Source organism: Solea senegalensis, linkage group LG21 (genome assembly GCF_019176455.1).
Source record: "Solea senegalensis isolate Sse05_10M linkage group LG21, IFAPA_SoseM_1, whole genome shotgun sequence".
Taxonomy (NCBI): domain Eukaryota; kingdom Metazoa; phylum Chordata; class Actinopteri; order Pleuronectiformes; family Soleidae; genus Solea; species Solea senegalensis.
This window is the reverse complement of record NC_058040.1, coordinates 6,513,728-6,530,511: the sequence shown is the minus strand read 5'-3', so window position 1 is coordinate 6,530,511 and position 16,784 is coordinate 6,513,728. Positions and strand designations below refer to the sequence as shown.

At 41.6% G+C, this 16,784-nt stretch overlaps 1 protein-coding gene across 13 annotated transcripts in view; it reads left to right on the top strand.

Moving 5' to 3' along the window:
* Positions 1–3,839: 3,839 nt before the first annotated feature.
* garnl3 (GTPase activating Rap/RanGAP domain like 3) overlaps positions 3,840–16,784 on the top strand; it is a 69,920-nt gene continuing 56,975 nt past the window's right edge. For 10 of the 13 annotated variants that reach the window (XM_044011946.1, XM_044011940.1, XM_044011938.1 and 7 more), the window contains exon 1: positions 3,840–4,380. In XM_044011946.1, coding sequence (XP_043867881.1) covers positions 4,283–4,380 — 98 coding nt within the window. In that variant the 5' untranslated portion in view covers positions 3,840–4,282. The remainder of the gene's footprint in view (positions 4,381–16,784) is intronic. The other 3 variants (XM_044011936.1, XM_044011932.1, XM_044011934.1) reach the window with 2 other exon arrangements.

Genomic DNA, 16,784 nt, shown 5'->3' with positions numbered 1-16,784 from the left:
TGGTATTAGACTGTCTCGGTTAGCTGCTGTTGTATGGCTTCTGATTCCTCATTTCATGCTGCCAGTGCAGCATGAAACTGACAACGCACAGACGTGCAAATTCTACCAGCACTGAGGTGCTGAGAGCAACCTGTTTCTGTGTGACTCACACATGTACCCTCTGCTTATTTCTCTTGCTTAATATGTGCACTTCCTCTTGTCCTGTCCTCTTCACACCACTGGCCCGCTCCATTATTTCCTGCCTAATGGAGGCTGTATTGGACCGAATTGCACTTGGCTTGTGTTGAAGTGAAATGACCTCCCGAATGTCACATCCAGAGGTCATTGTTCAGTCTGGTTATGAAGACTGAGCCATAATCGGAGCAGGAGGTCGGCGACAGCTCGTAAGCCACAGCTCCCGTGGCACACGCTCGTTCACAAATGACAGCTGGTCCTTACTCTGCTGATCAAAGAGGTGGAGACTCTGCGATTTCTGTGTGAAATGGAAGCCAGGATTTTGTTCCACCAAATTAATGTGTAGCCAGTATTAGCATAAGTATGAGTCCAAATTCACTCATACCACCACACATTAAACCTGACTAAATAGTAGCAAAACTGTCCCACACAACCAGACACCGATGCTGTATATGCTAATATTGGAAAGGACACAAGGCAACCCTGCTGTGACATCACCCACTGGTTTGTGAACTCCACTTTAGAATTTTAGATGAAATCCATATTGGGAGCAGCGGGGGGGGGACTGAGCTGAGACCATAAACTGCTCAGGAAAGTGAATCAATTGAGAAGTAGGCTCATTTTCTAATATAGAACGAAAGTTTGTGGACTTTTAAAATCCATGTAAACATGTCGAATTTCTCAATGTTGGATAGACACATCCATGCAGGCGATGCAAATGGGAGTCAAATTACTGCTGCGTGTATTTGTTCAGTCAAACGGTCTCTGCTTTTGTGCCACACTTCCCACCCCTTGAGCTAAACCCACAAATAAGACAAGAGCAACAAAGACATGGCAAGATTCAGGCCAATACATTTGTTGGGCTGATGAGGAGACCAATTTTATGCTCTGTCAGCTTAAACAACTTGATATTTTAAAGCTCATGGATTGTAGGAAGACTCGGAAACAACTACACGCCAGCCAAACCAGAAACTGCCTCATTCTAACAAGCTGAAAAGGGTTGTATTGTCACCTAACGTAGCAGAGAATCTATACATTGATTCCCCTCTATTGGTGGAACACTGGGACATGGACAGTTGTTCAATTGACCAGTGTAGTCAAGTTACAGCCGTAGCTCAAATGTAACTGTAGTTCCACTTCACGGTGCACAGACTTGTGGAGTCGCACCCTGATGGCTGTAATAGAAATGACAGGTTTCAAACACTTCAGTATTGGCTTCACTGTCCAAATAGACACAACATCAATTTCTATATACAGTGCTAGTAGCACTACTAATATTTCATCATCATGATATTGGATGAAATGAGTCATGTGAAAGGTGTAACCTATAGTGATGCAGGTATTTCCACCAGGTCCCAGTGAGCAGTGTTTTATTTTTGTTTGTTTTGTGTTGTTCCACTGAGCAAAAAGAGGTCAACAGCAGTTATATTGTTTTTATTTATTTTTATTTTTTTTGAATTCCTCCTCTACACAGCAAATGATTTCCAAAAGGCCAGAGTATGTTCAGACGCATGTTTTCATTAAATCCTGCTGGAGTTTGGAGAATTACAAGGTCTTTCCGTGTCCTCCATCCTTGTTCAGTAAACACAGAAAAGAGCTGCACACATATTGTATGAAATGACCTCATCGCCTCGAATGAATCCACCTTGAATTTGTTTGCATTTCATTGAGTCTGAAGGCACACTGAAACATACGGACTTCATTTTGAGAACATTTTTTTTTTTCTGGTCGTGGTCAGAAAAATAATACCACTTCTTAATTACAGGCAGTTTGCCTTTGAGTGTCTCAGTTATAGTAAATAAATACAGAGTCTCTCAAAAAGAGTCACGTTGCCACAAGTCAAACCTCAACAAATGAGCCTCTCTTGAGCTCAGTTGGTTGAGTTTATTCTGCCACTACACAAAGACACGGACTGATAAGTGGTGTTGGACAAAGGGCAGCTATATAAAGGCGTCTCCAACCACAGGGTGATGTGGTAAACAGAAGCACTGTTGAATCATAGTGACTAAGAGAGTTTGAGCAACAAAACTGAAGCTTTCCCGATCACACAAATATGGCCGAGTCTGAATGCAGCTGTGAGTCATGTTGAGAGAATTCCACATGTAAACAGTGGACTGACGTACTCGACGGTGTGAATATTACTTGTGCATACAGTATGTGGGAGTGATCAGCTGATACTCTTCCTTCCACTTCTATTTCTACGTTTTGCTTCCTACGGATGGAAAAAGCGAAACACGCGCCAACAACCACAAGTATTTACTCGTCAGTGAACAAAGAGCTGCTCTGCTGTTATTCATTTTTCATGATGTGTTTTTAATCAATGATCAATCATAAAAAGAATATCGTTAGATACTTCTTATGGTGGTTCACAAATAATTTCAACTCTAAAGATTTAAATGGTTTGATCACAAAGAAAACAAAGGAGCACACAGAGTTCAGTGCACTCTTGATCGGGTCATTTAGTAATGGTATTTTTAAATACACAGTCATTACGACACAGTTGATGTCACAACGCTGTGGTTACCGCAACAACTAATGACCTCAAAAATAACACAAATTCAATATTATATTTAGTTTGTTTGAATGTTGTTTTTTCTTATTGTACCCAATGATTTTGCTTGAGTGCTTGGAAATTATATCTGACACGAGATCTGTGCTTTTAAGAGTCAAGAGTTTTGCAAGACTTGTGCAGAGCATTTGTCGCTACATGAATCTATGACAGCAATAAAAGCATGAGGAGGAGACATTGCCCAAAAACCTGTTGTTGCATCATGATCGTGTTTTAGCATGTGGATTTATATAAAGTTTGCAGTGCATATTCATGGTATACATGGATAATTACTATTCATACTTTGAAAACCACCTTTTTGTTTATAGTTTTCAAATAATGCAACCTTCCTTTTGACATTAAAGGAGGATATGCATATTCAAAATATACTCACCGTGTCATAGGATATACTCCTGAGTAACTGTTTTTATTTTAATAAGATTTAAGAATAGCATTGAATTACAGGGTTGGCAACTCGAGCACGTTCTCATCCGTTGGCACGGCACATAGTAACTTAATTTAGAGACACTGTATGTAAGCAATATATTTGATTAAGTTATGAGATGGCCGTGGTGTGTCATCGGAGATAAAGAAAACATGGTAAATTAAAATACTAGCAGTGGTACAGCGCATTTACCTAACCTTGAGGACTGCAAGGATTAATTGATTGTTATTGGATAATGTAGAGACTATTTTGATAAGTCATTCATTGTTTGAGAGTTTCTTTGTTTTGGGAATATTTCCTGTTTTTTGGAAAAAACTGAGTATCTTTGGTTGGTTGGGATGCAAGACACCTCCTTGACTTCTATGGTAGCGCCCCCTACAGCTATTATGTTTTATGCTTATTTATTTTGCACAATAAAGATCATTTATATCCACATCTGCTGCGACATTAGTATGAAGAATGTTACTTAGATTTCACTACAGAAGCGACTAAATGACCTCTGTCCTTGGGCATAGAAAGCTTAGATATATCGGCCTATCGGCAAAAAGTCCAATATCGTGCATCCCTAATTGCTTGTAACAAGTCTCCTCTCTCTCGCTCTCTCTGTCTCTCTCTCTTGCTCTCTCTGTCTCTCTCTCTCTCTGTCTGTCTCTCTGTCTCTCTCTCTCTCAGTGTCGGGCTGAAGCACACTCGTAGAGCTGTGGGCTCCAGTACAGTTGAGGATCAGAGCAGGATCAGTGGGGCGGCAGAGACTCCTGAGCTCAGCTGCTGCAGTCCCGTTTCTTCCTCCTCCTGCTGCCGCTGCTGCTGCTGCCGCTGCTCCATGGAGAAACCACTAAATCCCGACAGCATGCACCACTGAAAGCTATTGTTTCGAACTGAATTGAGGGGACGAAGAAAGTCTGCAAGACCACTTTCCCTCCGTCTTTCCCCGCTGAGGTGAGCTGTGCGTAAAAGGATTTTTTTCTTCCTCTTCTTTTTCAGCTACACTGCCTCTTCTTTTCTTCCGCCTCTCACAGCCCTCTGCTCGCTGTGTTTTTTTTTTGTAGACTTTTTTGAAACATTGGAAAGGAAGCTCTGCTGTTCGCTTCAGTCTATCTGCTCGTCCAGCACCCATGAATTCAGATAAAAATGTGTACCTCGGCAGGGACAAAGGCATCATGCGGAAGAGAGCCTTGCTTCTTCGGAAAGGCTGCAGCTTTGAGATCACCAGGTATGTCCTTCTCTTTATGATCTTTGTCTGGGACAATAAGGGTGATGAAAAATGGCTGGACTATCCCATAAACGCTACACTGTCTTGCATTGAAGTGGCACTTCATATGGTGCCAAACACTGGCTTTAGCGTGGGTATGTTTCACCTTGTGGTTTGGTCATTTATCTCGTGTGCACTAATTTGGAGAAAGGATACCTAATATATATATATATATATATATTACGCATCCATAACCGTGTGTGATTCCCACATCAGTGGATTAACATTAATGCGTTCACATATCCTATGTCGGACTGTGTGTGTGTGTGTGTTTGTGTGATGCATTACGCACGGATACATGTCGTCTGCACCTGACTCTGCAATATTGACAGTGCTGCTCAGTGGCGGGACACCGTCAATCACCACTCTATAGCCGAGACTAGGTGTTGACTGGGCAGTCCTGCAACCTCAGCGCCTCAGTGTTGTCCAATCTTGGGCCACAGAGGGCTGAGAATATGCTCGTTGTAATTCCCCCCCGGCCTAAAAATAGCTCAGAGGCAACGGTTTGAAGGATCAGATCACCTACTGCTGTGTGAGGTACACGCACCTGTGAGTTCACATAAATGCACCTGCACCCTGGGGCCCCAGACATATGACATATGAAGACACGGGGGTCTTTCCTGTTGGCAGGTTCGCATAAAATGTGCAGCTCAGATCACCTCTCCAATTGCACCTCTCCACATGGTGCAATTGCTTTTTTGTGTGTGATACCCCGCTAAGGTTTCTGTGATAGACATCTTCCTGTGCCCACTGTGACTGTGTGTGGGTATGATGCAGTTCTCTGTGTGGTCCACTCCCACTCTCATCCATCAGAAGTTTGTGCACTGTGGTTTGTTCCTTTTAAATATTTGGTTTAACTCTGATGTCACACCAGTTCACTCAGTCACTCAGCGTCCTCAAGGCTTGACAAGGGCGTCGTTTATAAAGGACATGCGGTGAAAGGAATTCAGTCCGAGTGTTGTCTTGAATGCATTCAATGAACTTAAAAGTTACCATAAAAAAACATAAGAATCAATGGAAAGTTTGGGTCAAAATAAAGGATTTGTATTGGGTGATGGTAATCCATGATACTCATCCAAACTGGGACACTTCAGACATGTGACCCTGAGTGTGACTGGAAAACACCTCATCATTGTGTCATATACAAATGTCATGTTATATCTGTCCTATAGACCCAAATCTGCAATTACTCAATGTACTTTATTCAAACCAGACAAATGTAATCATGCTTTTCTCATTTGAGAGCACAAAACTATCAAATGTTTTCATGGAAAAACAATTAGAGTACGTAAAAGAGAGAGAGAGAGAGAGTTTGAGATCTCTCCATCTACACTGCCAGGTCTCCCTTTCCAAATAAGAGCATTTACTCTAATTAGGGTGTATGATGCATGTGGGGGTGAGATTTGGTCGTCCGTGTGCCAAGTTTAAATTACACATCTCTTCTAATTAGCTTGATTTTGCTTTCCCGTGTGGAGTGCAAGGGTTGCTGCCTCTCTGTTTGCTCTGGGCTCAGTCACACTGTAAGACTTCCTGGCAGACCGTCTCTGAGACACTAGCAGTGTAACAGACAATCAATCAGAGCCGAGCCTGGAGTGCTACTGCATGGGAAAATAGATTCTCCACTGTACTGAGGAGATATGAAACACACTCAAGTAAAGGGGCCGCTGCTGCTACTGCTACTGCTGCTGGGGAGTGTCTGCGTGTAAGTCGTTGTGCTGCAGCTTTCCAGGTTAAACGCATGTGAAACGGCTTGGAATGTCCACAGTGTGTAAGAATCCAGCTTTCACGTAAATAATCACACGTGCAGAAACACATGTTCCCACATGTTTGCCTCTGGACGTATGTCATGAGGGAGTTTCATGTAGGTATTGATCTGTCCTCTTTTTACTCTTGTGAGAGACGTCTTACACGTCAATTTTTATTATCCGTTAACCTGACGATTACCATCTGGATCACTGCTTTGTTTACAAAATGACAGAAAACAATGATAAATGCTCATTGGAGGTGACTTTTCTATCTTTAAATGTCTTGTTTTGTCTGACCAAACCTCAAATTTAGTGTTTGATATTCAGCTGACTCTCATGTAAGACAAACTAATCAGAGGCTAAAGTAATAAATGTTAATTTAACACTGGAATAGACAACCTTAACAGTGTAATGGTCATGGAAAAGTGACATCATCCACATTTGTTTTTCATCATTCATTTTTGTGACATCTATGAGCGATGAGGTTTCTGTAGACAATAGACAACGCACGGAGCAATTTCATTTAAAAGTGTTCAGGTGTTTTTAATGCAGCACTTCCTACTATTACACAACACAATGCTGTCGCTGAGGAAAAGTACCTGTGTCCTTACTGGTGTATTGCTACTGCTGCGTCTCTGTGCCAGTGACCACAAATGAACCACTAGGGACCAGAAAGTTTTCTGTTGCCTCTAAATTTAATTATCTTTTTTTTCCAGCAGTAACCTAATCTATTTATTGACACAATTCACTCCAGTCCCTCCGTGACCAACAAATAATAAGCAGTATAGATAATAGATGGTTATATTTGTTACACCTAGAACTGTGTATCAAATATTGAAATATTTGTATATAAAGAAAAAAAAGGGAAGCTTGACAACCTGTCATTAAATCTGCTGTGGCCCCGGAATTAATCTGCTGTGACACACGTCATATCACATTATTATTTCTCCGAGTCTGTTTTGGACACGGTTTCACTAAGCCTTATCTCACAAAGTCAGCAGCAGGCCACCAGTTGGCAGATATGCTGAGTGACAACAGGGGCTATAGAGGAAAAATTGAAATGACCACTGGGACCAGTCGTTTAGTCGTTTTCCTCTGCTGTGGTGGTTTCAGGTGACTAAATGCCTTTTTTTCCACATGCTGTAACTTATGTATATGTATGTAACCTGCTCCCTGTCTTTGCCTGAGGCTTCTACAAGCACTGAAAACCTCAACCTCAACATCTGAGTTTAAATATGCCATGGCATAAGTAAGCACGGTACTTCTGGACAAGGAGTCTTGAGCTTGAGCGAGGGAAGTCTGTACGTCTTACAAGAACAACAAATCCCAACTTATTAAAGTGTAGTGGTTTTTTTTTCCCTCCAACTGTTTTCAATAACAATCAGGTCATGAGTCTTTGTCAACTTTTCCTGTCACTGACTTTTTGGCACGGGACTGTTTCAAAGCATTCCCAGTCAACACCGACTAGTTTTGTGCGAATGAGATTAGACAGATTAGATTAGTGCTGTGACACTTGAAGGAGCCTCGAAAGCACCGTCTCAACTCTGACCATGAGTCTGCAGCTGCAAGACGCAGAGCCATAGAGACAGACAGACAAACCGGCAAACATACAAACCCTGACCTCAGGAGGAGGAGGAGGAGGATGTTTTCTGATGGAGCCGCTATCAAAGGCAGTTTGCTTTCTATGAACACAGCATCAGCAGATTCTGCTGCGGTGGAAACTAACCTCATTGTGTGGAATCTTCCAGGCTCGCTCATCAATCCATAACAGAACATTTGTAGTTCATTTAAGGAAAGGCATGCACTGGCAGAGAGCATCACCGTGAGGGAAGAAAAGCCCATTTATCACTGAGCTAAAGCAGGTCCATGTGTGATTAGAGCATGTTACTATGGTTCGACTTTGGAGCACGGGATGAACAAATATGTTAAGATAAGGAGTCTGTTTACAATGTAGGATGGAACGAGAGGCTTTGACGGCGTTGGATTAATGGGTTTTGAAATGTGCGCTAATCAATCTACTCGGTTTGTCATCCAGCCGCTCCCTGCTGTTAACTGTCCACGCATGCCTCCATTCAGCCACTTCACAAAAGAAGAGACAATGACGACTTCGTCGTGCAAACCTCAGGCACAGTCAGAGAGTGATGTGCTCTTTCACTCGCTCGGGCCTCTGTTTCTGCCCACTCCCTGAACTTCTCACTTCAGGGGTTGTTTGAGTGCATTTGCTTTGAAACGCTATCAGTGTCTTCATTAACCTTGCCTTTTGCCAAACCGCCAGTGTTTTGTGACTACAGTTGCCAGGGCCTTTGCTGCTGCTTGCTGCCTTTGCTGGATTGGCACGAGACTGGTTCCAGATGTAGCTGAAGTGCACCACGCTCTGTTCACGCGTGCACTGTAAGCAGATGGGTTTGAGAGTTTTTGAGACTGTGTGTCTTTAAAAAGAAAAAAAAGGAGAAGGAAATATGTATTAGGGTTTGTCCTTATGTGGTTTGCTGGTGAAGCTTTTACAGGGCACTTCAAAGCAGTGTGTGAATGCAGAACATATGTTTTCAGTGTCAGACATGTTTCGTTTGCGTGCTCTTAGATCAGACTGTGCATGTATGGGACCATGTTTATGTGCTCCTCAACAGACTGGGTGAAAGTAGTTGTGAAAGACTTGAGCTGCCTGGGTCTCCCTCTGTGTTACAGTCTGTCATAAAGCACCCAGCTGGGAGCTGAAATGACCGACATTTTTGCTGACTCGAGGCACTTGACTGCTTTGCTTACTGGGAATGTTGTTTAGCGCTCACTCTTCTCTTCTTTCTCTCTCTCACTCATACAACACATGCACACATGTGCACACACACACACATTAAACACAGATGTGTTGTTACATTGCAATTCCGAGTCAACTGACAGATAAATAGTTGGTAAAATCACTATTTTGATCGTTTTTTTTATATCTTGGGCAGTTGGAGAGACAAACAAGGCATTTTAAAGGGTCATCTAAAACTCCTCTGGTAGACTCATTTGAAAAGAAAACAATGGTGAATTGCAAATATGACATTAAATTACCCATAATGCAATATGATTTGCAACAGATGCAGTTCTCTATGTGTGTTAATGCTCGTTTATGGGCTAATGTAGCCTCACACCAATACTTTCAAGCTGAACTGAGCCAAAATCTCATGCTCAGCCCAAGTTTACATTACTTTTAACCCAGAGAGAGAGACTTGTAAACTCGACACTCCTTGAACAAACCATGAATTGACTGTTATTGATTTAATCAAATGGCTTCATCTCAAGAAAGTCGCCACATCCAGGACGTTTGTTGTGCGTGCAACGCTGTCTCACTTGTCTGACTTCCATAGAAGGTTGTAGCTGGGGAAATTGAAATGGCTGTGCACAAGGCTGGTTCTGCTCTGCTCAGCCGTACAGTCGGTCCCTCAGTGAGGTCTGATAAACACTGGACTGTAATCGCTCCCATATGTGGCTGCATAGCTCAGCACAACGCGACACAGTTCAGCCATGTGCACAATGCAGTGCACCAGACTCATTTAGACAGAAAAATAGACTCAAATAACGAGAAGAAAAAAAAACCCTTCACTTGATTACAGCCCTATGCAAACTCTTCCTCTTTGGCGGGAACATCTGCTTCCATTTACGGCTTTAGGACGCATACCTACATATTAAAATACACTGCGCTCTGCTTTGGGAAAACTTGGAGGCTGGAAAAATATTCCCCATTATAGTTGGCTGGATCAGAGCCAGTGTACTTAACTGGGTATTGGCCGAGATGTGGCCATCTTGAGCATGGCCACAAGCCACATGCAAGGAGACCCATATTGGCCAAGTGAATGTGTGTTGACATGCCAGAGGAACATAGAGCAGAATAAGAACGCTCAAAAGGAGTCTGTGCGTACTGTACACTGCGAGTTGCCTCACACCAGCCCGCTGGCCTCGTCGTAACCTTTAGAGAGAGATCCTTTAGAGAGGAAGTGAGAGCGGAGCCTGTGCCGGGTAACTGTTGTACATTTTTACCCTGTGGTTTCAAGGGCGTTTGACAAAAAGTCTCGCTTTGGTTTGAGAGCGAGCGAAACAGAAACCAATCATGAAAGAGTTCGAGAGATGGCAGTGCGGATTGAAAGTACCTGTGGAAACATCTACTGGAATCATTTTAGTTGAGGTTGGTAAGATGTGGTTTCAGCAACTGTAGACGCACGGCTGTCGTAGTAGAGGAATTATACCGTTCAGAAAGAAGATTGTCTTCATTTACTTTTATATGCAAATAGTGCACATAATACAGATGTATAGCACACACACACAAAGGACCATTTCGCTTTCCTTCCTCTGTTATCCTGAGACAAATATAAAAATATAAAAAAAATATATTTGTGTGTCTCAGTGTGGGATTGCTCTTTCAGAAAGCAGCGTCTCGTGCCATGAAAGTGTGAATAATGATGACAAACAGCCCTTTAAAATGAACACCCTCTTACCCAAACTATGAGATTGTGGCACAGTGGTGCCTTTTATTCTTTTGAAAAGCCATTTAATTCCATAGTTCGTGAAACAGTTGAGGCTCTTGTCAGTGTTTTAATTTTTGACTTCATTCTACTTTGTAACTTTATCACAGTGAATGTGGCTGACATTCATTTATGTTTAAAAGTAACTTAAAGTTACAGCTTCAAGTTGTCAGGACAGTGTGACAGTGTGACAGCAAAATGAAAGTTTGATTGTAATTTATTTATATGCACATACTTTTTATTTTCTGAGACGATGAAATTGTAATCTTTGCTTCATGAAGACGTCTACCTGCTTCCCAGGGTTCTCTTTTTTATTTTATTTATTTCTTTATTTTTTATTTCTTATTCAATTGTGATAGAATATCTAACCACAAGAGGGCAGACTCTCACTGTGTAAACACTGATGTGACCATCTGGTGATGTGAACCGTGGGTGAACACATTGATTATTTGACATGAGAAAAGACATTGAAGGCAAGACGATGGATCTTTATCCATCTGTTTGTTTGAGCTTTTTATTGCATTTAATTGAAGCCGTTAAAATGTAGTGATGACATGGTTATGCTGCATCGGTTATTCATACTTCATACTACATATAGTATGAATAACTCAGTCCATAGCAGCTGGACTGAGCTGAAGGTTTTCATTCAGACACAGACAATTAACTCACTGTATTTGTGTCATTGTTGACAAAAACAAAACCTTCATCGACAAACACATTCAGCAGTCTTCAGGACATATAAAGTGCATTCCCCCAGAAACACTGAGCAAAAGCACGTCCAGGTCGCCGCCAGGCAAAGGCCAGAGTGATGACCAGGTTCACTCTGATCGCTGCAGACAAAAGCTTAATGCACCTGATCACATTTAATGAAAGCGTCGTCATAAACTACTGCGGCCTGTCACGGTGGCATTTCACAGAGGTCACATGGTGACCTGCTGGCATTTAGGGGCGTACAAGAGACAAGGGGGGAACGAGGTCTGCATCCAAATTGTTTGTGTGTGTGTGCGCGTCTGGTATTCCTTATGTTGTGGGGACCTAAATCTGTCGGCATAATGTAAATGAATGCATTTTATGGTGAAGGCATGTTAAGATGAAGTCAGCGTTAGGTTAAGAGTTAAGATTAAGGTAGGGTTAGGCTTAGGCCAGTAGTAATTATGTGTGTGTGTGTGTGTGTGTAATCTGCGCTGTAATCCTTAACTCCTTAAGTAAAAGCACCCATGCAGGAATGTAAATGGCCACAGCCAATACTTTTACTACTGGTCTTAAATTTGCAGATACGTGTCTTTGTCTAAATTAAAAATGAAATATTTTAGCATGCTTGTTTCAACACCTCACATTTGTTGAGAAGCTTTAACTTATTGTCATTTTAGACTTATCACTTAAATAATAACATATTTGTACATGTTAGGTTTAGTTTTATATGTACATTTTCTAACTCCATTCAAAATCCTATAAGTTAAGCCATAGTGCAGTGTACATAAAAAACCCAGAGGAGTCTTACTTTTAATTCAGACATTAACATTGCATACAAACGTTGGGTTTGGAAGGTTAAACAGGAAATCAAGTCACCCAGACATCTCACATCTGAAGCTAGTATAAATATATAAGTTATAAGCCTGTTTTGTTGTTAAATTCTTGATCATAAAAGTAAGTAGTAACTACAAATGAAGTGTAGTGGAGTGAAAGTACATTGCATTGTAGCATAAAATATGAAATAAATTAAAAATAAAACATAAAATCTCCCTCACAAATGTACTTTGTTATTTCCCACCACTGATTAATAAATACACAGTATAAATCTAACTTAATGTGCTCTTCTATTCACCTTATTAATGTTACTAGTCACTAATCAGCAACATATTCTAGAGAGAAAATACAGTATATTGTCATGGAAAGATTGAAATGTGCTTCTACTGGTTGAATACTTTAGTGCGAGAGAATAAACAATGGTTGAACTTATCTGTAATCAAATGAACCCATGTATCTTCTCTGCTTCCTCCCACACGGCGTAGATTATCCACGGACAAAACCTAATCAAAAAAAAGTGATGTCATGTGCAAATCTTTTCATTTGCATGCTGCACTTAGATGAGTGTGACGGATGAAAACCCAAACTCTGTTGACACGTGTAGGTGAATCTAGTGTATTTTTAAATGACACTGTTTGTAGCTTTGTTTTGTTTTTTTCTGTAACGTGTTTTTGCTCATTTTCATACATCTCTATTTATAGAATTGACTTGTAGTGTGATCCAGTGCCAGGAGCTGCACAGCTAATCGCACTGTACGCTTTGACACACACACACACACACACAGTAACAGAGGCCTTGTTTATCCTACGCGTGGGAAAGTTGCCATGGTCTGACATGGCTTACTCGGTGAGACTAAAGGGCCGGAGCAGCAGCTGACCAGAGAGAAAGCGATGGAGCCGCCGTGGGATTAGCACACTATTGACCTGAGAGCTTCTGATCCCCATCATGCAGTTTCACGGGCTTCACTTCTTGATGATAACCCTGCGCATGCTTATGCATATATATATATGTAATACTGGCATGGGCACATGGATTGTAATCCCACACACTATAATGCTTACACCCACATCTATACCCTGAACTTTGAAGTTGCATTTGTCTGGGGAGCACAGGGCCTGGGATAGTCCACCTGTGTCAGGTCCCACGCACACAGGAATATAGTTTTTATTCCACTTCCTAGCTAATGATGAAGCAGGTCCAACGCACAATAATAGTATAATAGTAAATCACCTTTGAGTGTGTTTAAACTAGGACTATCAATAGATTTAAAAAAAAAAAAATGAACTAATTAATCTCACATTTGGAAATTTGTTCATCTAGATTGATTGCTTTTCTTCTTATCACTAAATTAATGAGTAATCAGACAGTGTGTATTTTACCATTGTGTAATTGTATCTTACTTTTCAAACACAGAACTACACATAGAACTGTGTGATTTCAAAGAGACAAAGAGAAGTCTCCAGGCAGCTGCCAGCATATTACGGGCACTATCAGTGCCTCGAGTGATTAGTTTGCCACTTTCCACTCGTCTGCGATGTCGAGGAATTCCTCTGCGCAGGTCTGAGCAATTAGTCGTGCATCTGTTTTTTTGACAGTCAAGGCAAAGGATCACAACATCCAGTCATTGTCAATAAAACATGCCGTGACACCCAGGTTCCGTCGCTCAGCTTCTTAAAATGAAACCTTCCGTCCAACAATCTCTCACCTCTCTCCGTCTCAGTCTCTCAGACAAGTGACTCTGTCGTGGTTATAATTCCTGGCTTTCATGATTTGCATTAACTGCATTAATTCATTTTAATGCGTTAATCTCAGCTGTATTAATCACGATTAACGCGTTAACTTTGACAACCCTAAACACTTTCAGTGTGTGTGATTTTTCTGGAGTACTAAATTTTTCTCTGTAGTCAATCAGGAAGTAAGTATATACTGACTGGCCACTAGGGGTCGACTCTATGGGAAACTCTATGCAAGTCTATGGGAAAATGAGTTTCTACTTCTTTATTTACAACGTGAGTAGATATTTTTCCCAAAGAGTTAACAGTGTCCGTTATTCTTCAATATCACATGACATCAGTTTTGTCACTCATAGGAGTGGACGCTGGTGTGACTGACAGCTGGTATCATTCAACATGTGATTAATTATTGATCAATAATTCCATAATAACCTTATAGCATCATGTGAATCAAGTTATGTGAGGGAGAACTAGACTCGCGTGCCTCCTCTCGGCTCTGTTTACAGCTGGAGGAGAATCTGGCCCCTGATGGGAGACTTTAATCAATCACTGCTGTTTTACCAGGCAGCTGAAGTCCCTTCAGTATAAAATTGCGACTCCGGCATAGTTAACAATGAGATACACTACAAAGAACTATAAAAAAAAAGAGAAAAGAAAAGAGTCGGGCAGTAAATGCAATCAAATACGTGTCGATATCAGGGAAGCATTTTACAAGACGGAGAGATTCCCGTGGGTTATCTCTCTGGTATGAAGCACGTGCATCTGTTAAATTTGTTTTCAAATCCATGGTCACATTAAAATATGTCTCCTCCCTCCTTCCTTCCTTCCCTCACTCACAATCCCAAACCTCCTGCAGCATTGTCTTGTTGTAGAGCAGTGCATATTTCACTGAAGACATCAGAAAACAGACTAAACTGTTCTTGTGTATTCATGGAAGCAGAGGCTGTTTTTCATCCCACAATCAGGGGATTATATTCATCACCTGGAGCAGACTGTTGTCACAATACACTTGTTCTTTCTCCAATAATAGTTTTGTTACGCATTCGGGTTGATACTAGCTCCGAGGCCTCATTAACAGATGGATCTTTGAGGAACATAATGTAGGATTTGCTCTCAGTTCCTCCCCCCCACAGGGGGGTAACGTGTATTTGTTGACAAGCCAGCGATACTGTGGAGCAGGACTTTTACAGTAGGTAATGTTATAGCATTTCATACAAATATGATTACATTGTTTTATTTTTCAAGATATTAGAAAAATAACCATGACAAAACGACAAAAGACAGTGCCTTAAGGCCCTAGTATACTTTTATGCACGGTGCGCATGACGTGAATTGTGTCCTCAACTGTTGACGTGTGTGCAGCCCATATTTTGGAACTGCGTGGATAGAGTACGTTGGGTGCGCGTGGACGTGGTGGAGTATTAAGCCCCGTTCACCAAGCAGAATAAACATTGACAACAAAAAAAAGTAGTCGCCAACGATAGTCATCCGAGCCTCGACCCGACTGACACCTCGAGTCCCCTGCCCTCTCGGCTGTGAGCCGTTCGAACCAGACGTGTCCGAGGGAGCTGTCGCATCATTCTATTCTTCTTTGGTAGGAACGTGTCCAGACTTGTAAGTGAGACACTATAGGACCCTGCCGCGTGAGTATACCAGGGTCCGCGTCATGTGATGCCCAAAACTTTGGTGTATACCAGGGCCTTTAGTTTAAATAACTTGCATTCTCAACCCGGCTTATATAACCTATTGCTCATTGTATGCACATTGTTTGAATCACTTGATTTGACGAGATGACTTCATTAACATGACCCGACGCACAGCAAACTCAAACACTCATTTTTAGTGGCACTGACCCAAAACCAAAAGTCGCATAGTGTCAATGCAGGTGATGCAGAGTCAGACCTGAACGGACAAAGGTGACATTCACCCTGCTGTGCCATCAAAATAATCTCAGAGATATTATTTGAAGATTAAAATCCTACAGTGTGTCACTTTAAGTTCCCTTGTTACAGACTGACTATGCAAGACACTCTATGAAAATGAAACAAAAATAGAAGCCCTTATACAAAGGGCAACTTGATGCTTGTCACAATGTGGCAACGGGAAGGTGTTTATATTACAAGTGAGTGTGTGTGTGTGTGTGTGAGATCACCCTCGGGGCTCTAATTTGTGGTGGGGGTGTTCAGGTGTCTCAGGCTGGTTGTTTGTAACTTGATCCTGACGTGAGAAAAGCCAGGCTTTATTTTCAGTGGTCTCTTAAAAAAAAAGATAGGAAAAAAAAGAAAAGAAACTGTTTCTCCCTTCAGGCGGTTACAGATTATTGCTGCATTTCAACATCAGCTATTTTTAAAGGGAGCCACATTAGGAGAGTAGAAGATTAGAGAATGACATGTGTGTCAAGAGCTCTAGGTGTTTTCCTGTGGTGTGGCGTGCCACAGAGGGGGGTTTCTACTGATTAAAAATTGATGAACAGCTGAGTGTCATGTAGCCTGAGCCGAGCATTCCTGCACTCTTTCGTGTGTGTGTGTGTGTGTGTGTGTGTGTCTGTGGGCTAAACTACAGACATCGGCCGTGGCTGGACTATTGTGCAGGTATCAGATTTACCTAAGCTCATATTTCACCCACTCTTCTTTGGGTCTGAGCAGATGATTAAGAAAAAGAATTTTAGCACTTTGTTTACTACACACATGTTCAATATTACTGTTTACACATGCACATGACAAGTAGGCAATTTCTTTTTTGGGGGTGTGTTTCATTGCTTTTCTCAACCTGTAGCATTACTTTGTATTTAAGACCTTGGATGGTCCACTATGTAAGGCCAGGCCCTCACTGGATACAGAGACAGCTGTGTCACTGATCTG